Source organism: Serinus canaria, chromosome 8 (assembly GCF_022539315.1).
Source record: "Serinus canaria isolate serCan28SL12 chromosome 8, serCan2020, whole genome shotgun sequence".
Lineage (NCBI taxonomy): Eukaryota > Metazoa > Chordata > Aves > Passeriformes > Fringillidae > Serinus > Serinus canaria.
The window spans coordinates 22259046-22284104 of NC_066322.1; the positions used below are offsets into that span (position 1 = coordinate 22259046).

A 25059-nucleotide genomic window follows, 5' to 3' on the forward strand; every position below is an offset into this window, starting at 1 on the left:
TGATAATAAAATATTATGGCTTGAAAATGTCAATTACACTCTGTTCCAGGCAGAGATTTTCCCTTGTGTTCACAAGTCTGAAACCTTTTCTTACTGCTGATGCTGCAAACATAATGAATCATTCTTTATATTTTATCTTTAAATACCACCAATTTCATGACTAGGTAAGGCATTTCAATCCAGGAATGGCTTCCTAGATACTGCTCTAAAATGTTTCTTTTTGTTTTGAAATAAATAAAAACCAATGGATGATACCCTGGAATTAGTCTTACATCACAGAATTCAAAAGAGGAATGCGCTATCACATAGATGACTTTTATGGATAGCAGTGTTCACCCTGTAGTTAACTCATTCTTGCCATGTGGTAACAAGAACAAAAACTAACAGCCTGGAAAATCTCTTGGAATCTTTGGTTAATAGCTGGCTAAATCCTGACATCAGTTGTGCAAATGTTTTAGTTCCACAAAAATTCAGATCTGCTTTTAATTAAACTGATTTTTTAGAATTATGCACAATTTTAAACTCTCAGTTCCTGATGTCATCAGTTAATGCTATTTTAATTATGAGTCTCTTTGGAAGGACATCTATGCTACATAATTCTTGATTAATTAGACATGACTAATCACTCCTATCTTAAGTTTTCACACAATCATTCCATATCCAAATGCTCCCCCTTTCCAAATAACACAATCATTAGCATTTGCAGGAAGATAGGAGAGGCTCAAAATACCTTATTAGTGGAAGATTGCTGGAAATTAATACGTAATATTAATTATATAACTTGCACATAAACATCCATACCAGCTGGTGAAACATGGTTCTAAAATGAGTTTTTTTCAATGGAGCAAGTCTGATAATAGATTCCTTTTCTAATCTGACCTATTTTTATTTCATTGGCATCCCCTTGTACTCTTTCTTCTAGGATCACCAAACTATTTTAAGAGCATGGGCAGTTAAAGACTTTGCTCCAAATTGTCCTTTGTATGTTCAGATCCTGAAGCCTGAGAATAAATTCCACATCAAGTTTGCAGGTAAGTGGAAGACTGCTGTCATTTGAATCACTCGTTAGTGTTTGACAGTTTGTTTGATGAACACAACAAAGTGAGAATCCCTGGGCACATTTACCACTTAGAAACTGATTAAATGTGCAGTTTTGTAAAATAGTACACATCCTAGCCCTGGTATAGACTTACATACAAGCACTTCTAAGAATTAATAGTTTTATGCTACATAATATAGAGAGTATGATTATTTGATGTATAACTACTCCTTTATTCCAGATACAGGTAAGTCTCCAGGTTATTGTACCCATGGCTGTAATTCATTTCTCTCTCCTAATACATAGTTACTATGGGTGTATAAGGAGATCTATTCAGATTTAGTCCAACAAATGATTGAGGGAAAAATCTTCTCATTAGACTGGTTTTTACCAAGTGGTATGGAAAACATGATTTTAGTTACTTGCAAATATTTTCAAAAGAGACATAGAATTTAATTCCATATCTAGTAAATGCATGCCTTAGAAACCATGGCATCAAATGCAAAATGATGTTAAGAAATCTGAGAAAATCCACTCTTGTAAGAAAAGATTACCATCTTGTATTTGACAAACTATTTCTCTGCATTATATGTTCCTCTTTCTTGTAAAAATGCTCATGTGCAAAAACACACAAATACTTTTGGAGAAATAGCTCTGAAGTAGAAGAGAAGCTTTCCTTTTTAGCTGCAATTTTGAAAATTCAATTTTCTTGAATTATATTCCAAGGAAGAAAAGATTGCTGATTCATGCAAAAATAAAAACAACTCTGTGGAAAAATATTAGTCTCCTCCATCATCCCAGAATGTGACGAAAAAGCAAATTCCAGCAGAACAGTTCCAGAGCAACAGTTAAAGCTGTAATTTTAAAAGCTACGGAATTTACCACTGGGTTAGAAAGAAGAAGAAAACCCCATCAGTAGCAGTTCTGAAGTTATAAAGTGTAATCTCAGGCTATGAAATGGCACAGAGGGGAATAATGCTCATGCTGGGATGAGAATGATGGTACTTTTTCATCTCCCCCTTAAAAGCAGCCGGCACAAACAGAATCCCTGCTCCCTTAGCCATGGCCGCTTTCCTTTATCAGTAACTGTGTTAATTTGTTATTCCAAATTGTGCTTTTAAGAGAGTTTCATTATTCCTAATGGCTTGTCTCTGTAGGAGCTTATATACAACTAGACTTCCAAATCAGAGGCAATTTTTCATGTCTGTTCAAAGTGTTACAGAATTTGGACCATATTAAAAAAAAAAGCAAAAACCAACAAAACAACAAACCAAAAAACCCAGAAAACCTCTTTTGGTAAAATTTCCTTCAGTTGAACTTCAGCATCACCACTGGATGTTCACCTACTGCAGATGGTTAGGCACTGCTGGAGCCATGAGAACAATATTAGTTGGCATACATTTTCCTGAGAGGATCTCCTTTTGTATTAATGTCACCCAACACTTCATCATCCTGAAACATGTACCCAGTGGGGGCTGCAGACTACAGACCTGTCCAGAGTGTTTACGAGTGAAATTTGTCACAACCATCTGGAACATTTTTCTAAGTGCTTTTCCTATTATGATTCGGGGCTGCTTTATTACTGCCTTAATGTAAAAGCTTCTTTTAAATCTGATATTCCTTGAAAAAAATGACTATTTTCTTCCAGAGGTTTCCCAAAACAATACTGGGCATTTTTATAAACCTGAAATACTCAGTAATAGGATTTCTTCTTCATCCTTTTTTTTCCTTTACACAGAGTTTTAGAGACTACAGCTGTCAAAAATGAAGTTTTTGAATTTAGAAGAAATACAACCAAATAGTCCTCCTAACTAAAGTTTAGCTTTTAACTACACTAAAAATATATAAAGCACTAGAAGCCCATTTTCTCAGCAGCTTATATTAGGCTGACCAGTCCTCCTAGATTGCATGAGACAGTCCTGAAATTCAGACACTGACTGCATGTTCCTATAGGAGTAGGGAACACTATATGGGAAAGGCAGTTATTATAATGTATTCCCATCCTATAAACAAGACTTAAACATCCTCCCTGTCTTTAATGAGACAATGAGAACTTATTTTTGTCCTCAAAGCAAGAGAATGGAGGCACCTTGGCCAGGCTCATATGACCTGTCAGAAAGTCAGGTTTCCTGACTTTCCACCTGGTGCCACACACACATCTGTGCATTCTGTGCCTTCTGACTTTTTTTACAGTGGATTTTAACTACTTTGTTTAAAATATTAACCTGCTTACATTGCTACAGTGGCATAAATGTTTGCCCCAGCAAAACCCTTTGCAAGTTTAAGGTGTGAACACTTAAAATACACAGCCACTGTTAACATGACAGTCATCAGATGGGGAACTATCTTATCTCTTAAGCTGAAACACTTTGATTTCTCCCTAGTAGTTTCCAATATAAAAATGCCTTGACATGCCCAGTTTTTCTTTCAATAATGCTGGCAGTTAGATTCTTAATCTTCCCACTTTTCTTTCAAACACACAAGGCTACACAAGGCCATGTACCCTTGGTGCAAGCTCCTGGCCTTGCATTTCAGCACAAATGGGAAATAAAGTGAAGATTTTCCACAGCAGAGCAATATATTTATGCAATTCAGGGACTACTAAATTCAATATTTTCTGAGCTGAACTTAAAACTTTTATAGTTTTTGTGTGTATGTGTGTGCATATGTGAATATTTAGAAATTATATATAATCACAATTCCAGGAAATGGGGATGCATTTTGACATTCTCTATTTATTCAAAATGCACCCATGAATTAGCACAGATTGTTGAAGTCTGACATAAAAGGTTCAGTAGTTTATTTCAAAGAAACATAGTCCAGATTCACCTAAATGGATATTAAATGTAGCAGATGATTAATCTGTCCAATTACAGATAAAAATAGTCTAGAGGTAATGGATGGGCATTTTCCTCTATCAGATCTGGCAGTGGTCATGTTAACTTATCAAACTGACAAAAGTAAGGTTTCTCAGAATAATTGTGGTAGGTCTAGGTCATTCTTACCACATGACTGCTGCTGCAGGCATAAATCAGTATTTTGAGTCTGTTTTATCCTCAGTAACATCACAGAAACCATAACTCACCCTACTGCATTACTGCATCCATTTGAGACAGACTTAGCAACAAAACTGCTGTCAAAATATATTTTCAACAGAAACTTAGGGAAATTCTACATGTAATATTTCTTTAATATAAACTCAATCAAAATACTTCTTTTTCTGGCAAGCTGATTTGACATATTTAATATTCACTTCAAGACAAACTGCAATTTCCTGGGCTGCCTCATTGTCACACTGCATGAGAAATTTGCTGATTCTGGTACCTGCTGTAGCATGACTGATGCCCCAGACCTGAGGAGGGGGAGAGCTCTCATCCTGCTTCCTCCCTGCTCTCTCCTGAAAGATGCAGCAAACAAAGTTCTGTGTGATCCTCCTCAATACAAGTCCTGAGCACACACAGAAAACACAGTTAATGTTCTAGGAAGGCTATAAACTGTCAAATAATTGGAGAAATGAGCAAAGCATTTTTGACTGGGTCTGTGTCTAATACAAGACTTACCGCAGAAGGTCAGAGTCTCCAACAGGTGCAAAAATAGTCCACAAGTCCAGCTCCAGGCTCCTCATGTAAAAACACTTGACAACACCACGTGAATCTCTTACAGACATGATTAAGAGGCTGTTGTAGGACAGCAGTCTCTGTTTGCTGTGTGCTGTATTCTTTGGTAACACAATCTTTTACATAAACACTTGCCAAGAAAGTTCACCATAGACTTTAGAGAGTAGAGTGCATCTGGAGGACTGAAGTTACAGTTTGCATCTTCATTGTGCCATCTGTGATTTATTAACTTCCATTTGTATATTTAGGCCAGCATCTACAGTTGGGTTCAAATACAATATCTGAAATAACAGAGGATTAATTTATTACCCTGTGTATTTTTTCGTTCTTGTATTTTCAAAACGTTTAGCTCTAATATGACAACATTCCAAACAATAAATAAGGGGAGGTCATTTGGCAAAATCCTATACAAATTAAAAAATAGCAAGAATTCTCTTTCTTTCAGTGTCAGGAAGTTGGTATTCACCTCCATGTATCTTTGTCATCTCCCTAACGGTAATGGACTGCATATATTCCATTCAAGCCACAGACTATGCCTTACCCTCTCAAAATCCCTGGTTTGAAATTCAAGTAGGTTTATTAATGGCATATGGTCAAGTAAAAGAACATATTTCTATCTGAAAAACTTTCTGCAGAAAATATTTAATTGCTACAGCTGAAACATATTTACAGGAAGAAAAATCTCATTTTGTCCTATATTTGACAGTGTCTTTATATAACTAAATTCATCCCTTCCCCATGACATTTAAATAGGCCCTGATCTTCAGAAAATAGGAGAATTAATTACTCAATTCAGTAGTAAATGATTCTGTTACTGAAAAGACTCTTGATATTTCAAAAAAAAGGAACAGAGAAGGCACAACATGCTTTCACTTTTATTTTCAGGAAGTGTCATGCTTACAGCTATACTGTAGATTCTGTCAGGAGAGCAGCTTAGAGAGGCAAGGTGCTTCTAAGGATTTCAGTGTCACGTTGGTGAAACTGGAAGCAGATGTGCAGAGTTCAGGTCTAGCTAGGGAGGTTGTTTGCCTGCCTTTACTCAGCAATTTCCATGTTTTGATCATCAGCTGTTCTACTTGTAATATTCTTTCTGATTAGAAGCAGATTCTGAAACCGTCAAAAGAACCAAAAACCAAATTCAGAGGGGAGAAAACTGCCATAGTATTAAATGCACTCATGGTTTTACAAAACCTCTCTGACTTTTGTTTCTACACTGACAAGCAGTTCCAAGTTTTGTGCTTGTCCCTTTTTTATAGCCATTTCAGTACTGTCACAGGTATGTGGGAATTACATTAAAGAATAATTCCTATTTCCTTTTCATGCCATCAGCAAGCACTGGAGAGCATTTAACTGTGATCTGGATTTAAAACAGCAGCCATCCATGTTAGATAGCATAGACAGGAAAAATCATACACAGCTGATTTCCAAGGTTCAAGCAGAAAATGAAGATCTTGGGCCAACTTTTGATTGATCCATCTTCACCATTTTCCTAGATAAGGAAGTGATAATTCTGTTCAGATAAAAGTATTTTTGTAAAACAATTTGCATTCTTCTTTTTTTCCCTACAGATCACGTTGTATGTGAAGAGGAATTCAAGTATGCTATGCTAGCTCTAAATTGTGTATGTCCAGCTACATCTACATTAATCACTCTGCTGGTTCATACATCCAGGGGACAGTAAGTATATACTACCATAGAAAAAGTCAGCTGATGGTTGGAAAACACCTTACCCTGAATTCCCACACAAGTATAGTTTCAAAAAAGAAAATGGAACTTTCTGCACAATGAAAACATCAAAATGCCTTACTCAAGGCAGTAGAGTTTTGAACAGTATTTAAGAGTATTTAAATACCCCTTCCCCCAGTATTTAAGAGTTTGTTGCATGCTGTTGTGCCACTTCACCATATAAAATAGGAAAAAATTGAATTTCTGGTTTAGTAGGTTGAAGTGTCCTTATGACAAAGTTCTACTTATGAGCCCTAAGTCCTAAGAACACCTGTTCTAATAGATTAATTTGAAGGTGTGTTTCAATGAACTAAAAATATAAATGTTTTTTTGATGATATATGGTATTTGCTCTTCTGTGCCTTTACGTTAAAAGGCAAACAAACATACATGATTTTTATCTTTAACATGACCACCCTGCTGGAAGGGGTGCAGAATTATGGTGTCTCTGCAGACTGCACAGTCACAGTAGAACTTCTCTGAATTCACTAAAATAATGTTACCAGATCTGGTGTATCTCTTTTATGCTGTATTCTTGGAATAATAAGGTGTTCTTGATTGAAATGTCGTGGGCACACAGATGCAATAAAGGGTGAATCTCCAAATATATTTGTAGAAATAGAATAGCTGCAAATATACTACATAAGTCTTGTAACATGCTAACTTCTTTTTCAAGTAATCATGAACCCAGTATATATATATATATATTTATAAGCAGAGTTATTTAACCTTCTATATGACATTTCTAGTATTCCCCTTTGCCCAGAATGGGGAAAACAGGAATTCTTCCTGGAACTGTTACTACTGAGAACAGCAAATGTCAAGATTCTAGTGGCACTGTGCACTAGAATCTCCTAGCAGGAAGAGAACAAAACATTGTTTGGATACCTGCTGAGCACTGTGGTGAAATACATTCTTTATACATTTTTTTATCTGCCTACCTTGTAATTCTGTGACATGCACAGATCCCAGAGCCTGTTCCAGTTATTTTAAATTACATGCATGTCAAAGAGGAGCAGTGCTCCTAAAAGCTGTCAGGGAATTTTCCTTCAGCACAAAACCAAACACAGAAAAAGGAAATGTTTTCTGCTGTACTTAGGAACTTCAGCATTTCATTGTTTAACACAGGCACATTGATCATTTACAGATTCCCAACTCTGATGCAAAGTAACTGCCACAGAATTCAGAAGTGCTTAAGATTTCTTTTGCAATCAGCATTAATAGATGTAACCAGCATAGTAAAAATGACTGTTTTCTAGTCTGGTCCATTGTATACTAGGAGCAAAAAGAAAAAAGTTTTTGCACAAATAGTTGTAACATTGCTTTGAATCCAGGATTAAAATTATGTGTTTCAGTAAGAATGTACACTATATGTTACTGTAAGAATACTCTTCTGTATTTATAGAGGAAGACTGAAAAAGTGAAAATGTCTAGTTATTATTTATCTACTCTAGTCAGCACTCTTCAGAGCATTTATTCTCAGACAGACTCCAAAATAAGGACATTTGTCATTGTACTGCAGACATAAAGCTGCTTTGGATTTGACCAATTTATAGTTTGGAGAGGGTTGTTTTTTTGCTTTTCCAGATGAATTCTGTTGTTGAACAAGAGGTAAATTAACTGCTAGCTGTTGAAGTAGGTGAAATTACCATTATTTATGCATATGAAAGATGAAGTCAGATGAGCAGTTGAGTTAGGCTAAGTAAAAACACCAGGTTAAAACAGATTATTTAAACTGCCAATAAAAATTTTATATACATATATTTATAAACCAAATACTAAATTAGATCTACATAATGAAAATAATTTGTTAAATAGACTTCCAATGTTAATAGTGAACTGCTTTCTTTACATTAGTTTGTGTTTAATTATCCTTTTATTATCATGGTCGCTTCTAACACCTGCATTAAACCTTATGTCACACTCAAATTTTAAATACCTGTTAAGGAGGTGTAAATAATCCTGTTATCTTCTCAGCTGTTTGTGGAATTCAAAACTTCAGTCTGTGAGACACCAAAATTCTACCTTGAATCTTATTTATAATCTCATTATCAATCTTAATTAATAATCTTAACATTTATCTGTAAGTGTTACCTGGTTATCTAAACTAGTAATACAACTTTATTAGGGTTTGTTTGATAATACAAAATACTGAAAGTAAATAACCTTTCTGACTTGAAGTTAATGTGATCTTTACAGTACAGCCCCATGGGAAGCTTTCAGACAACTCACTGGAACCAAGCAGACATTAAACAGGTGACCATTTTATTTTAGGGGGAAAAGTAAAATAAGGGAAAATGTTCTGAAATTACATGGCTAGTTCTGCTGTTCTATACCTAGTGCACAATTTGCAGTGTTGCAACAAAAACTGTTTACTTATTTTCATCTTGAAACAAAATGTTTGAAACAAAATGTTTTCATGATGAGAGTGAAGAAACATGGTAAATGGAACAACAATACAAATTGTGTTAAGGTATTGAGAATGTAAAAATGAGCATTAAAGGAGCATGTCCTGGGATCTTGAGATCTTCACTCCAAGTGGCAAAACACAGGACACACTTGTCAGCTTCATGACCCATCTGCACATATCTGTAAATATGCATCAGTTACCTCCAGTGAAAATCAGGCAGGCAGAACCTTGTTTCCACATGAAACTTCATCAAGAAGTTCCCAGGAGCTCCAGGGATACTGAGGTTTGGAAATTTCCACTGAACTGTTTGCATTAAGGGCAGCAGCTACATAGAGTAAAGGGTGATCTGCTTTGTAATTTATTTTCTTGCTCTAGAGAAAAGAATTTGTGCACTTGTAATGGCCTACAAGACAAAGGAACCAAAAATACCCAGAGAGTATAAAGATCAGTGATAAGCAAATGCAGAAAAATCTCTCTTACAGATCAAATGACCAAAGACAAATGACTCTTTCCTACATAAGTTGTTATTAATGACACTCAGACAGGAACCAAAGAGTCTGCCACAAAGCATGGGAAGAAACTGTCTTTATGAATGTAATGAGAATGCTGCTGGTTTTACCTGTCAGCTTCAAGCTGCCATGGATCTTTTTATTATGGTGTGATTTTAAAGTAATTGAGCCACCTCTCTCCTGATATTAAAGTACATACTCTCATATGTCTATTACTTAGCAGAAATGCTCTTTAATACATTAAAATAATCTCTGTACTTACAATATTACTAAGATAATAGTTGATAATTGATCTCAAATACTTCTTTCAGATTGGCCTATGGGACCTTTTCAGTAGACATCTGTAGTTTCTATGGACAGGAAATACCATTCTGATTAATTAGAATTTTGCATTAAGTGTTAAATTATTCTCTTTATGTTTCAGGGAGAGTCAGCAATCACCAGAACAATGGCAGAAAATGTATGGCAGATGTTCTGGTAATGAAGTGTATCACATCAACCTGGAAGAAAGTACATTTTTTGCAGAGTATGAGGGGAAGAGCTTCACATATGCTTCTTTCCATGCACATAAAAAGTATGTTTATTTTTCTTATCAACCACCAAAAGTTCAAAGAAATAATTACTTGTTTTGCCTGCAACCTAGCTCTGCACTAAAGGCACACTACTGCACATTGATCTGTTCCTGGGTTTAAGTATCTGGCCACTACTATGGATATACTTCTGTGAGTTGGAGCTGGTGTTCATCCTGAACAGCCCATCTCAGTCTAAGAGAAGAATAGTGTTCTATAGATATAAAGGATAAGCTGGACAACCAGAAAAAAAAGGCACTTTTCAAAGGTTTTTCAAGAACAACAATACTTTTCCAAGTCCAAATAATCTAGAAATGAGTAGGTGGGAGGGTGTGGGGTTTTTTAAAATTTATTTAGGACTCAGCTGAAAATTTGGCTTCCTTTGTGGCTTGTTCATATTGTGGAAAATGTTCAATTTAAAGGTGTCACATGGTACATTCTGGTGATTGTTCAAACATAAAACTCTTTTTTCTGTTAGATGATAACATACCTGCTTTAAGGTCCAGATGATTCATCACTTTTCCTGTGCTGTTCTGTGAGATGAACAGGCAAAATAAACACAAATCATGTATGTTTGTATCTATTTGATAAAATTAACATTTATCAAACCCTAAATGCTGGGTTTATTCTCATACTTAATCAAGGAGAGAAAGAGATTTTTTTTCTGTAATTCCTTCTTTTCTATCACTAATCAAATACATTTTTAAGAGTGAATTGCAAAAATGAATTATGAAAATGGTTTCCATGACTTATAAATAATGGAACAATTTAACATGATTAACAATTTTTCATATCGTGTATCCATTTTTCTCCCAATATTTTCCCAAGAAGGACTATTCATCTGACAGAAAAAATCAACTAGAACAACATTAGGAGAATATTATGGGCATTACGAAAAACACTCAACTGCCTAGGAATTCATGAGCTCATAAAACCTGCTTGATTTGATGTGGCCTATTTAGCAGAACCCATTTTTCAAACATTCTTGTCATCCAGAAAGCTGCAAATGTTCATAATGTGCAAAGAATAAAAATATACCTGAGGTTCATTTTTGACAATGGAAATTCTGGTGTTTGCAGGACTATGCAAAATGAACCATGCCTTTCCTTTTCTAATTAAGGTTTGGAGTCTGTCTGATTGGTGTTAGAAAGGAAGATAACAAAAACATTTTGCTGAATCCAGGTCCTCGATATATCATGAGTTCTACTGATATATGCTTTTATATAAATATCACCAAAGAAGAGAATTCTGCTTTTAAGAAGCAAGAAAAGCATAGAAAAAACCATGAATCAAAATTATCTTATCATGGAGCATCTAGGTTACCAGTACACAGTATAATAGCCAGCATGGGTAAGTAAAGAAAAAAAAAAAAAAAAAAAGATTACATCACAACATTCTTTTGAGTAGTACATTTTAAAGCATCTTCCTAAACTTTTAAGAAACTATAATTATGAATAAAAAGAATTAATATAAAAACTTCAAACATTTGCCCTCCTATTTAAAAAGACCCCACAGACAAACAAATAACAAAACCCAAACCAAACCAAAGAAAAACCCAGACAAAAACAACCAAGCATAAAAACCAGAACCAAAACCCCCAAACAAACAAATGGAATTTGATTCTCTTTTACTTGACAAGGTGGATTTAAACTACTTAAGACTGTGGTTTAAAAAAGTAATAATGAAGTGTATGCAAAGCAAAACAAGTGGGTAAATCATATGAGTACTTCTTTGTCATTCATACCTGATTGTTAGTAAGAAGTATCATGAGTTCCTCTAATTTATAAAACACCTTAAGTAAAATCTGCAGGTTGTTGATGCATATTAATATGGACTGATTATATAAAGTATGATGTAAAAGAGATAGTTAACAAGAAGACACAGACTAATAGTCAGGAAAAGTGTTGCTTTCCTTGAGGACAGTTGAAATATTTGTTTTATTTTAATGGAATAACCACAGCCAGCCCAGGGTTGCTGTCGGTGCTTTGCCATGCAGCCCGGCAGTCCCCAGTAAATGCGGGAATGCCGTTCTGAGCAGCACTGAGATGTTTTCCCTGCCCTAGGGACGGTGGCCATCGATCTGCAGGACACGGGGTGCCGCGGGGCCAGCGGTGCCACGCTGGCACTGCCCGCCCAGGGCACCCGGGAGGGCAGGAGGCCCAGCATCGCCCCGGTGCTGGAGGTGGCTGACTCCTCCTCCCTGCCCACCTGCGACCTGCTCAGCGACCAGTCCGAGGATGAAACCACCCCCTCCGACGAGGAAGTCTCGGCAGGCTTTGAGTACGTGTGTTACATGACAAATCAAATGAAAAGTTAATACTATATAGGAAAAGCATCGGTAATCTTTTTTGGAGTGCAGATCAATCTGAGCACTTGCAGGAAGCAAGTCCCATGAAGTCCAACTATGGAATTATTCCCATCGAGGAAATGCTAGCAGAATGCCATAAGCCTACTTTGAAATACAAAAACACCCCAAAGATAAACTCTTCTATTTGCTGGAGATTTTCTCTTGGCAGTTCTAAAAGCTGTAGTCATGTATTGCAATGCATTTATAGCATATTCTAAGGCCTTTTTTAAAAATTACTTTCTATAATTATTAAGTGAGCACTCAACAAATGTGTAAACAGATAAGTATTCCTGTCATGAGAATGCAGTGACAATCAGATCATCCAACAGGCTTCTGAATGCTGGGGTTGGGTGTGTGACTTCAAAATGCAGGAATGACAAAAAAGCAATACAGGACAAAATTATCACATCTAATTCAAAATGCTTGTTAGTGTGTTACTGAAAGTAATGATGCATTACTCAGATAAACCCAAAAGGTTCAATCTTGCTGTGCAGATGAGCTGTTATGTTTATTGGGATTGCTGACAGGGGTGTTAAAACTGAAATACACAATTAAGCCAGTGCCTCAACCAGTAGAGTTTCCCATCTCCACCGATGGCAAGCCTGAGAAGCCCCAGGGAAGATTATCAAGCTCCAGAGAAAAAATTAATAGGACAAGTAATCTTAAATGTGCAGACTGAAACAGCAGGATTTAAAAGGTCTCTTGTAAAAAACCACTAAGGCAAATTAGAAATTTCACCTCATTGGGAAGAGGGTTTGCCATTTAGAATTAATTTCAGACATTTTGAAAAGACATTATTAAAGCTAAAAGGTAATGACTTCACTCACTCTTGGTAAATTTTGAAAAAAAAATGGAGAAGTAAAAGCAGAAGTACAGTTATTTCTGTTTTCTTTCCTTCCTTTTTAAACTTAAAAGTTTCCAGTTCAAAACACTATGACAGCACACTATGATACAACAGGCTACTTTCAAAAACCCAAGCAAAATTGCATGGCAGCTTTCACTAAGTTCTGTTGAACTGGCTGCAAAATACATTCTTTTGACCTCTCTTAAACACAGTTCATTTTGTGTGCTTGATCTAAAACTTGGACTATGTATAAACATCCCATAAAACACTTGTGTAGGCAGCTGTGTTTTGGTAATTTGCTATACTGAAAAATGGTTTTTTTCTATTTTAGGTATGCCAAAGGCTATCCTCCTTATTCTCCTTATATTGGAAGTTCTCCCACCTTTTGCCATCTTCTGCATGAAAAAGTACCCTTCTGTTGTCTAAGACTAGATAAGGTAAAGGGGGCTTCTGCTACTGGCTAGTCCTGCACTCTCATTTGCCTCTTGCATCTGAGCAGAGCTGAATTCTGATTGCTCCTTAGAGATGAAGTTTGTGCACTATTTTCTATAATACTATACTCCCTCCTCCTTTTCATCACCAAGTGTTTATGTCTAACCAGGTCTAGGTTGGGTCATCTGATACAATATTCACACCCACTTAATGTGTTTCTTACTTTGATTTTAGGGATGCCAGCATAACTACTATGAAGATGCCAAAGCCTATGGATTCAAAAATAAATTGATTATAGTTGCAGCAGAAACTGCTGGAAATGGCTTATACAACTTCATTGTCCCACTGAGAGCTTATTACCGACCAAAGAAAGAACTGAACCCCATTGTATTACTGCTGGATAACCCGTAAGGAAAAATAATATTTTCCCCCCTTCTGATAAGTTTTAAACTCATTTTACCATTATTCAAGAGATGACCCCTTTTTACATGGCCAGCTAAAAATCAAAAACATTATGGCACACTTACCTTTGAGGAAAGTTAGTGACAAAAATCATACTGCATGTTCACTGACATACAAAACTGACCTCTTATTGACTGCTAAAGGCCATAGTAAACCTAAATGTTCTTATTTTTCATGGCCAATGTCTCAGCTAAGTTTTTTTTAAATTACCCCCAAAAATGTGAATGTTACTGCTAAAATTAAATAGCTTAATAAACGCTATAAAAAGCAAGCTGTATAACAGTTTCACAGCTACATGACAGCACTAACCTACTTAACACAATGCACTTAGTAGCCTGGACCAGTTAGGTATATTTTTAATAACTCTACACTCAAACAGTTCTTTAAGCCAAAAGGACACCCACAGACACATTTTACCTAAAATTATTTAAAGCCATGGATGAAAATTTAAAACTGCAGTATTATTGTTACTTTTATATCTCTTGGTGACTGCTGGAATTTTTCTCACTGCTTGATTTTAATATTTCAGAGAAATTTGCTTATGTCAAGACTGGTTCATTTATAATCTGATAATTAATTAGCTTTTTGGGGGTTTTTTTTGCAACACTTTGGTACAGCTCAGCTACTTAAAAATCACAGTTTGAAAGACACAGAAGTGGAGGTTACCTGTACACAGAATAGTAGAACAAGCTAAGAAAGCAAAAATGTCTTGTAGGTTGTGATTCCAGGGCTGACACTTCAATTTGTGTAGATCTGTTGCAGTTCAAGTGATTTTTTTCTACAAAGGCCTGCTGTGAAGTGTCCCACTTTCCCTCAGGCAGCTCCTTAGTCACCTGTGTTGGCAAAACAGAAGGTTTTTATGTAGGTACTGTGGCACACAGTGAATTACACAAACTGAGAAGCCTAAATGAGGCTGAATCACTTCCACTGACAGTGTGAGAGCAAAGCCATGGGCACAGGGGGCCCTCTAGTGCCAGCTCCTTATGCCAGCACAGTGCCCAACTTCACACACTTCAGTGCTGCTGTGACACTTCAGAGCTAAACACACTTTTGATTGATTAATGTGAAGTAAAAGCTCTGCTTGCTAATTAAACCAGCACCCTTGCTGTTGTCTCTCCCTTTGCAGCATTTGCCTCTGAATGGGAGTAGGCTGGAAAGCTGTAGGTGTCACAAAACCCAAATGATGATTTGATTTCCACTTTACATTTTAATTAAGAATTGTTGGTGCTTATTTTAAGTCCTTCTAAGACATCCACTGGAGTATAATAACTTGGTAGTGTGTCTTTGACGTTACTCATTTGTTCTTATATTTGGAATTGTCCTGTGCCATAACATTTCTGATTTTAGAGGTGCATTTACTAATATAAGCATGTTAATTCTGATCATTCTTTATGATCACAGCAAAGTGTTGATTCACAGCTTTCTGAAAACCTATTTCCTGCTTTAACTGACATCATAATGCCAAAGTTTAAGAAAGTTTTGGTTTTTTTTAAACCCCAAACGACCAGTTGATTCAAATATTTTGGAAGAGATGCTGCTGTTGTGATACTGTGTTTCATTTTGTAATTCCATCTGCTGCTTAGGCCAGATATGCATTTTCTGGATGCAATCTGTTGGTTTCCAATGGTTTACTACATGGTGGGCTCTATCGACAAGTAGGTGAAATAACTGTCAGCAAACTTACCTTTGTAGTCTCAGTGGTCTGTTGTGTGTGTTGTCTCTGCATGTTCTGCTGTGTGTGTGCTGTAGTTGGAGATGAGCTTTCTGCATGCATAGTCTGTGTCTGTCTGCTGTAATTCGGGATTTCACATTTCTGATTTAGAAAGGAGCTCATTAGGAAAAAGCATGACAGGGAGCACAAGTTAATATGTTCAAAAACATACTTAGCACTTATTTAGGTGAGTTCATATGTTTCTACAAATGAACAGATTATAGCCCTGATTCTAGTGTCAGCCTGTACTGAGTTAAAATTTCTTGGAATTTATTGACTCAGGTTTTGTAAAGACTGCTAGAGAATGTAAACAGTCTTGAATGTGTCCAAAAATCTTCATCTTCCACTACTTAAATTATCACTTACTCCTACATTTCTGTCTTCACCTCTGCTAATATATGTGTATGGATGTAGGTTTAGCAACAGAACTTTAATGTGAAAATCAGGCAGAAACAAGAGAAGAGCAAAGACTCGTGAATATTTTAGTAAACTCCTCAATGTAGATTGTAAATGTAAAGAAAACTGCTTCACTACATAGTGCATTCTGAATTGGGGCTACAAGCCCATACTATTAATTTCCTCCTGTAGAAATCAAAAACCTTATTTCCTGCTTATAATAGTGATACAGTTACAGATTTACCTCGGTGACACTGAGTTCTTGTGAAGTTTACAAAGAGCCCACAGAAATGTTGTTTACTTCACATAAAGCAAGAAAGTGTCACAGGTTATTAATATTTACTACTTTATTAACTCTTATTTACTTAATAATTATAAAAAGAACTCATAATGCCAGGATAATTAAATCATTGCCTTTTTCCCAACCTTAAAAAGGAAAGGTAAGATAATTTTAGTAAGGAGGTGATATAAGAGGAAAAAGACAAAACCCAAACGGCATCAAAATGTGTACTCAAGAGGGAATACTCCAAGTATTCAAAGTAATTAATAACTCAGATGTTAACCTGTTTTACTAATGTAGAAAACTGAACTTTGTTTAAATTTACTGAGTTTATTTCAAAATGGAAATTGCCAAATCCCTCCCTACTGGTGTTTTGTTGTTCTTTCAGAATTAAATGCATTTTTAAAAAAATGAAGCATGTAGTCTTGGGAATAAGTGATTATTCAGAATTCAGAAGTCCACAGTAATACCAGCACGAACTTCTGCATCTTTTCTGACACAAAAATCACTTTAATTCCTGGTGCAATAAGCAACTGTAGTTTGCAGAGGGTTTTTTTGACATCTGTTGTCATCGATAAGAATACTTTTAAAAATATAGTACATAAATATTCCCTGTGTTTTCCTCACCTTGTTTCTAAATCTTGTACTAATAGATATGATCATCTGTAGTTTGGAACTACATTGTAAAATATGCAAGTTTTCCTTTTTTATTTAAGCAGTATTAAATACATTCTCAAAGTACCACCTACTATCTATAAGTACCTAAAATATTTATAATTTGTTAACCAGCAATGAAGCATCATCATCTCATAGAGAAAATCACCAAAGGAATGACTTTCATTTACCATTCTTTTTTTGTTAGAAGTAGCTCACAAAAAACCAGCTTTACCAAAATTCATAGCAGAGATGCACTTCATCAAAATATGTCAAGTAGTAAGTACCTATCCCCCAGTCCATGGGTATGATTTGAGATCTGTAACTGAACAGATTTCACAGTTGTGCAGAACTCTAGTCAATCTTGAGAAACCTTTAACTAGAGGTACCTGAGAACTAGAATTATAATGCTTCTACATTAGCATTTTTCAAATTCTCCACAAGCCAAGCACGTGTAACTGCTAAAATAAGAATTGCTGTTGAACTTATTAAACATTGATATGCAGAAAATCTGGTTATTTCAGAATATGCTACTATTTTCAGGGAAAAACTGAAAGTCTGAGAAAGCAGAAATTACTCAGAAAAAAAGTTTGGACTTTACTTATGCACTGCAGTTGGTCATAGATCACATCAAATCAGTTTTTCTTTTGTTGTAGTCAACCATCAGTGATATTGCACAGTTTCAAAAATAATGAATATCAATTCTTCCAAAATAAATTGTTAAAAAAACCCACTACATTTGTCAAAAGGTGCTTAGGATCTGTGGAAAATAATGTTGTTGTTAAAACAGCTGAAACATGCTTCATTTTGGAGACAAAGCTACAAGGCATGATGAGAACTGTAACTCAGCTGTCTGTGAGTGTTTTCTGTGGTTGGGCTTCACACAAACATTTCCCAGCTGTGCACAAAGTTCTGCCACTCTGCAGCTGCTCCTAAAAGCATCCTGAGAACACTCCAGCTAATTAATTAACATTTTGAAACCAAAATGAAACTGTGGGAACAAACAACCAGAAGCATTTATTTGGGTTTTTCTATTGTCAGATGTAACTGCAATGGAGCAATTTGTTGCAGTGGATAAGGCCAAAGTGTTCCCAAGTAACTGTTAAAGGCTTATTTAAAAAAAAAAATTGAAATAAATTTATCATTAACAAAAGAGAGGGACTGTAACAACCTACTGAAGTAGATTCTATATTCTATTCTACCAATTAATTAAGAAGTTATCCTTGATTATATTAGAAGTTGTTACATAGCTGATCTGCAGATGCCAGCCCATGGCTAATCTTTCAGGTGTTCCATATTTAAGTTGCTTGTTTCTTTCTCCCTCTTTCTCTTCACAAAAGCCTAGATGACTTACTAAGGTGTGGGGTCACCTTTGCAGCTAATATGGTGGTGGTGGACAAGGAGAGCACCATGAGTGCTGAGGAAGACTACATGGCAGATGCCAAGACTATTGTGAATGTTCAAACCCTCTTCAGGTAAAGCCTTTTTGCAATCTATCTACACATCCTCATTAATTGTGAAATACTTGATGCCTCTTGTGCCAAAAGCTTATTTTTTTTTTTTTTATTCTACTTAAGTTTTCCCTTGCATGAATTTGTGTGGTACATGGGCAAACTTTTTCCCACCCTGCTTAGCAATTCACTTAGAATCCTGAGGTATTCTTCTGAAAGCTCAAATAAAATGCTTTGCATCCCAAAATGAGATGATCATTTTACAAGTTAGCTGTCAGGTTTACAGGAAGGAAGATAAAGTTACTCTTGAAGACTTAGGACAAAAGATAGTTGAGAAAAGGAAATTCACAATAATGCTAAAGCTCATAGCAAAAGCAGATCCTTCTAATGCTGAAAGGTAAGCACTGCATCGCTGGGAAGTTAGTACTAAGTGTTCACATTTTGAATATCTAGTTTTGCACAAAAGTTAGGTTTTTAGGTACATATACACAACATTACACGTGACACCAACATGGCAAGAGTCATGAGAGTAGAACATGATCAGTCTGGTAAACAGTCTGAGGAGTCTGGGATGAAAATGAGATTTGCTGTTCCTTTTGACAACTCTCCTTATGTTCAGCCTTTGTGTTCAATATCTTGGTTCAGTGAGTATGAAGAAACTATGTCACTTTGAGCTAACAAAAATATTATTTTCTTAATAAAAACACCCAAAAAATCTCACACAAAACAAAACACACTACACAGTCAGCTATGAACTGCCTCCCTGATCTGGGGCTTAAGCCTAGCACTTCCTGGTGTTCATTCTAATACAACCTGGAAGGAAATTGAGTATGAGTCAATGTTGCTTTTATTGCAATTAACTGTTTTCTGTGTCAAACCTTCCACAAAAGACCAGAGAGAGATGCATAGTAAAGTGGTTTGAATTCAGTGGTTTAGAAAATTGAGCTCATTAAAATACAAAGGAGCATCTTTTTGGTAAATGCAGCTCTGTGAGAACGCAGTTAAATGCTCTTTTCATTTCTGCATGTGCTCAAAGAAAGCAAAATCTGCATTGCACAAGAAACATTAATTCTGTCTTTTTGTAACATTTCAGTTTCTGAATTGGTACCTGGTACTTGCACAGGTGTGTGATTCACACTCACACCTATGAAATTTGGGTTGACATTATAATTGAACTTTATCTGGGCATCACTCAGATCTACTCCTAACCACAGTCTAGGGCACTCACTGAGCTCTTTCACTTACATCATTTTTTCTGAAATACACTTTACTCCCAAATGGAAAAAGGAGTTGTATCAAAAGGAAACTTGTAAAATTGTATTTTCCCTAGCTGTGTTCTACTTTGTCAAAGGGTAATTTCATACCATAGGTATGCCATTAGATGTTACTGTACACTCCTTCAGCTGTCTTGCACATTGTTTGCAACTAGATGGCAGCTTTAACTCGTGTATAAACTCTGTGTCTGGGTCAGTATTGTTTTAACACTGCATATTTACAATCAAAGTAAATGAAAATAAATATTTTGGTTTAGGACTGAACACTTTTTCATAAAACTTGGTACACTTTCACAAATAGTGTATTGTATAAATTAGTTTTTTTTTCCCTAGAACACATCTAATAATTTCACTGCATTTTTATTTTATGTAAAAGTTGTAGAAATAAGTAAGTTTTGGGAAGAGGCATAAAGTAGTGGCATTCACTTGTTCTACAGAATAAACTGCATTCATTGCACTAAGGTAAATAGTTTTCTAAATGACCTTTAAAAACATACTGAAAGCTTTTTCATTACTTATGAATACCTAATATCAGAAAGTAATGAGGAAAATACTGGACATGGTAGAGAGCAAGAGCACTCAACACCAACTGTGGTGTTAAAGGGGGATTTAAACCCCTGGATTTAAGCTGTGTTCAATGATATCACAGCATTGACAAAGGTTCCACTTTGGTCTCACCAGGTGAAACCATTCAGAGGATACAGACTGATCTAAACACCCCTGGTGTGAGTTACTCAGGCCTAAAAAAGCCATGTCAGAGCTGCAGTAACCCAGGCTCTTCAGCCCAGGCTGACAGTTGTGTCATTATTCCCAGATTTACAAAATCAGCAATCCTGCTTTGCCAGGAGAGTGTGCTCCCCACCCTGGAAGGCAGAGGCATTGTTTAAAAGGACAGGGTTATCAGCACCTTTAGGGCTACAAGCTGTGCCATCCCACTTAAAACTGTGACACAGCACTGCCTTACCTGACCCAGGAGTTCAGAGGTGTGACTCAGATGGGCACACTGACTAAGAACAAGTTATCACAGCTTAAAAATAAAAGCAGAAATTAACAGTCTTGGACTATACCTTAAGATGTGTCACAGATACATTTTACGAAAAATCCTTTTGTTAGGATCTTTTCTCCTGAGAAGCTGAGAGGTTTCAGAAAGGAAATGTAAGCAATGATTATCTGCTGCTGTGGAATGCTACAGGTGGATCTTTGATTGGTCTCCTGTGGTTGTTTTTAATTAATGGCCAATCACAGTCCAGCTGTTTCAGACTCTCTGGTCAGTCACAAGATTTTATTATCATTCCATTCCTTGCTAGCCTTCTGAAGAAATCCTTTCTTCTTTTAGTATAGTTTTAATATAATATATATCATAAAATAATAAATCAGCCTTCTGAAACATGGAGTCAAGATTCTCCTCTCTTCCCTCGTCCTGGGACCCCTGTGAACACCACCACAGTGATGCTTTCCACTTTTTACAATTAAACAGGAAGCCAAGCACTGAGTCCCTGTGGACAGGTGTGAGCCCACCTCAGAAAAACAGCACACTTCCCCAAGCAGTAGGTCTGTACCACTATCAAGTTTTATTAGTTAACCTCTTCAGGGCTGTGTTTCAAATCCTGCAGGAAGCCTGCTGCCAGCAGTACACAAACCAGGTCAGTGTTTTGGCTGGTATCCAGCTGCCATCACCGGTTTAGAGATAAACCAAAGGAGGTGCTCTGATTTTCTGGGTTTGTCATTGTGGTTTGGGAAAGAGCTACATGTCTCTCTTGCTTGTCTGATTTCCAAATATGAGTTCAACAGCAAGCCATGCCTCCCATCAGGCTGGTGGGAGCTTTCTCTTCCCCATCCAGTCCTTTCTTACTAGAATGGGGTAAAGAGAGGGATCTTTGCCCAGAAGCAGCCTGCTCCAGTGCTAAAAGCTGGCAGGCAGTGTGCCTTATACCCAGGGCAAGATGCAATCTGTCCCTGACTTCCTAGAGAGCAATTTCCCCTAATTCAGCTAAAAGGCACTCTTAAGTAAAATATTTTACCAATACCAGTTTTGAAACTGATTTCCTAATATAAATCAGTTTTCATATCTTGGTGAGAGATATGAAACCATCTTTAGGAGAAACACAGCAGCCTGCATTTTTTCCTGCTGTGTATATTTATCATGAGATCAGCTTTTAATTTCCTATTACTCCTAATTCTGAATTCTGTAGTGTTAATTTTCAAATACAATGTGGGATTAACACATATTGGCAGACAGTCTGGATATACATTTCCCCACATTTAGGCTCTGCTTGAATTGTCATTGCAGTGATGTTTCTCCCTGCAGAAGTGAGGGAAAAGGACAAGACTTGCAAAAGGGTGCACTGAATTCCATTTCACACTACCTCACCAAATGCTGCTTCCATGGAAAGTGAGACAGAAGCCACATCAGTGATGTAATTAGTACTACAATGACCTATTGCTGAGTGTAGATAAGTCTCCCCAGGCTCAGCAAATGAGGCTGCAAATGTGCATCTCATTTTCTGACACAATCTGTAAAGATTTAATAATAATATGTGTTCTATTCCAACTTGTTTGGTATTTAAATAGTGTAAACTATGATTTTCTTTCTGTTTCTTGGAGCCCTGAGTACTGGGGAAGGGCTCTTGAGTCTGCTGCTCGAAAATCTGGGTAATTCAGCCAGTTCACAGTAGAGCTTTCTTCACTGCTTTTAGGTACTGGAAGCCTGAGTTGGTGTTAAGTTATAAATATTTTGTACATGTAAATATTTCAAAGTGAGAACATAAGTATGCATAAACATACATTTTCTCAGCAACTCCCACAAGTGTCAGTTTTCATCTATATTGCTCAGACTGTTGTCACAGCATACACAGAGACCTCAAGAAAGAACCAACTGGAAAGGGTTCATAAATCAGTCATACTTTACATGCAACCAGGTACTGAGTACAAGCTTTAAACTTTTGCATTTTTTGTTGTTTCCGACAGATTTGTGATATTGTACCAATTATTAAATAAAAAATAATGAAATTAAGGTGGTTTTTTTCCTAGCATTTAAGTATTTTGTGAGCTCAGTGTGTGCTTCTTGGTGATTCTTCAGAGAATGTGTTGTTGGACCAGCATTTCACTGGGCCCAGACCCACCACAGGTTCAGGGACTTCATGTAAAACACAGGCACGAGCACAAGCTGCAGCTTTGTGTAGAGCCCTACATCTGTGAACTGTTCTAATTACAAGTATGACCATGACATTCTTTTAAAATGCAGGTTGTTCTCCAGCCTGAGCATTATCACCGAGCTAACTCATCCAGCCAACATGAGGTTCATGCAGTTCAGAGCCAAAGACTGCTATTCTCTTGCTCTGTCCAAATTGGAAAAGGTAAGGAGGTTTGCCTCCCCCCACCCTCAGTTTAAATGTTATATTTTTATTACTTTTTCTGATTTTTCTAACAAAGATTTCAAAACAAGTGGAAACAGTGAAGTGATTCATTGTGGTAGAACTACTGTAAAAGATATTTTTTTTCAAATTTCTGCCCTCATTTAATAATAAAGTTTGATTTGATTTAATCATTTTACAATATGATATTAATCAACCAACTCTCTGATGGCATTTGATCAAGGAAAATGAAATATTTTTGGATAATTAAATATTTAGAGCTAATGTTAATGTCCAAGAGGCTGACACAGGCAATTAACATGGAAACTCTTTTAACTGACTCAATGCTTAAACAGAGACAGAGACAGAGCCTGGAGAGCTGTGAGGAAACCAGACAAATTTAGAGAGGAGCTGTTTGAGGAAGGAGGCTCAGCTTTGCTGGGATAATGCCACCCCCACTACCCTTTAAGGCTTGCCCCTGTGGCTCCTGCAGTTCCTCCCTCTGTGGTAAATCCATGAAGGATCAGCTACAACTGGCTGGAATCTGCACTGCCAGTTCTTCCAGGAGCCAACAGCTGGCTGGGGCCTTCAACACTGTGTTTCAACCAAGCTTAATGTCTTGGTGTGTTATGACTGACAGGGGTTTTGAAATTGTTTGTTAACATATTCCTTTAATCTGATTTCACTGGGATTCTGGAATTCTCTGTGGGCTGTCTACTTCAATGCAGTGAAACCAGGATTTTTATCTCAGTTCTTTCTTTCTTTACATAGGCTCCTTAATTTTTCAAGCAAATATTCTGGAAATACTTAAAAATATTTTAACTTCTTGACTATCTTTATTAATTTATTGTGCAAAAGTTGTGAAGATATGTTGGAAGCTGAACATTTAATGAACTTCCTATCCAAACTATGCTCTGCTGAAACAGAGGTAGATAAATTATCTTAAAGAAAGAACATTTTCTTCATTGCTCTTGCTGTTGCCTGCTGTTAATATTTCCCAGTCACTTCATATTAACATTTGCAGGAAGAACTTCACAGGTGGTGCTGTAGTTCATTTGATATTTCAGAACTCCCTCATGCAAAATGAAAGGCAATTAAAAACTCCAGTAAAAATTACCTAAAGCAGTCAAACATACAGTTGCTTGTTATTTCTGCATTAAGCGCCTCATTTTCTGAAAGACTGAGGATATCAGGCAAGTTGCCTTGAGGTAGCAGTGAAACACACTTGCAAAATTGGCTTTTCAACCTAATGGGCTGCAGAAGACAGATACACAAATCAGATGTCCATCTGCTGTTGCAGCTGCAACTTCTCATTTTAGAGATAAATAAATCTGACAGTAAACTCAGCACTGACATAGGAGAAAGCAGTGGCCTTTATACAACAGAGAAAAGGAAAAACAGAACACCCACACTCTAAACTTGACATCTGTGTTCTCCATTTGTCTTGCATAAGAAAAAACTAAGGTAACCACTCCCTCTTTCTTGAAAGAAAGGCTTTGTAGTGTTTTGGATAGGATTCAGACTTCAGTTGGCTATGGTCTTGTTCCAAGTAAATATTGCAGGTGTTACTGATAGAAATTCTAAAGCTGTAAGTGATCATTTTGAAATAAGTACAAGTTCCTGTATCTTTTAATCAAACCAGATTCTGTGATTTTGTGTCTTCCAACGGGATAAGAACACAGATGTTAGGTGAGCAGAAATCTATCTGGGATGGCCCAGTATATTTGCAGTGATTTATGCCCAGCCAGGCTGCTTTTTTAACCTTCAGGATGGGGCCTCCTATTTCCTGTCTCCAATTTTTTTTTCCTTTAATATAATTCAAGTATTAAGCAGATTTGAATTAACATTAAGTAATAAAAACCAATAATGACATATGAGTTATAAAAAGAGATTGGTACCTCTTATTATTGGTGTCTTATTTTATACAGATCTCTAACAATTTACATAAATTCTAAAATTCTATAAGCAATTAGCACACAAATTTGAC

General features: G+C 36.4%; 1 protein-coding gene across 4 annotated transcripts in view; it reads left to right on the forward strand.

Annotated features, from left to right (window-relative positions):
* KCNT2 (potassium sodium-activated channel subfamily T member 2) overlaps positions 1–25059 on the forward strand; it is a 112727-nt gene that overhangs the window by 71181 nt on the left and 16487 nt on the right. For all 4 annotated transcript variants that reach the window (XM_050977595.1, XM_030226508.2, XM_030226509.2 and 1 more), the window contains 10 exons: positions 923–1031; positions 6225–6333; positions 8580–8636; positions 9724–9873; positions 10989–11218; positions 11932–12148; positions 13391–13496; positions 13726–13898; positions 18335–18469; positions 22964–23075. In XM_050977595.1, the coding sequence (XP_050833552.1) occupies positions 923–1031; positions 6225–6333; positions 8580–8636; positions 9724–9873; positions 10989–11218; positions 11932–12148; positions 13391–13496; positions 13726–13898; positions 18335–18469; positions 22964–23075 (1398 nt within the window). The remainder of the gene's footprint in view (positions 1–922; positions 1032–6224; positions 6334–8579; positions 8637–9723; positions 9874–10988; positions 11219–11931; positions 12149–13390; positions 13497–13725; positions 13899–18334; positions 18470–22963; positions 23076–25059) is intronic.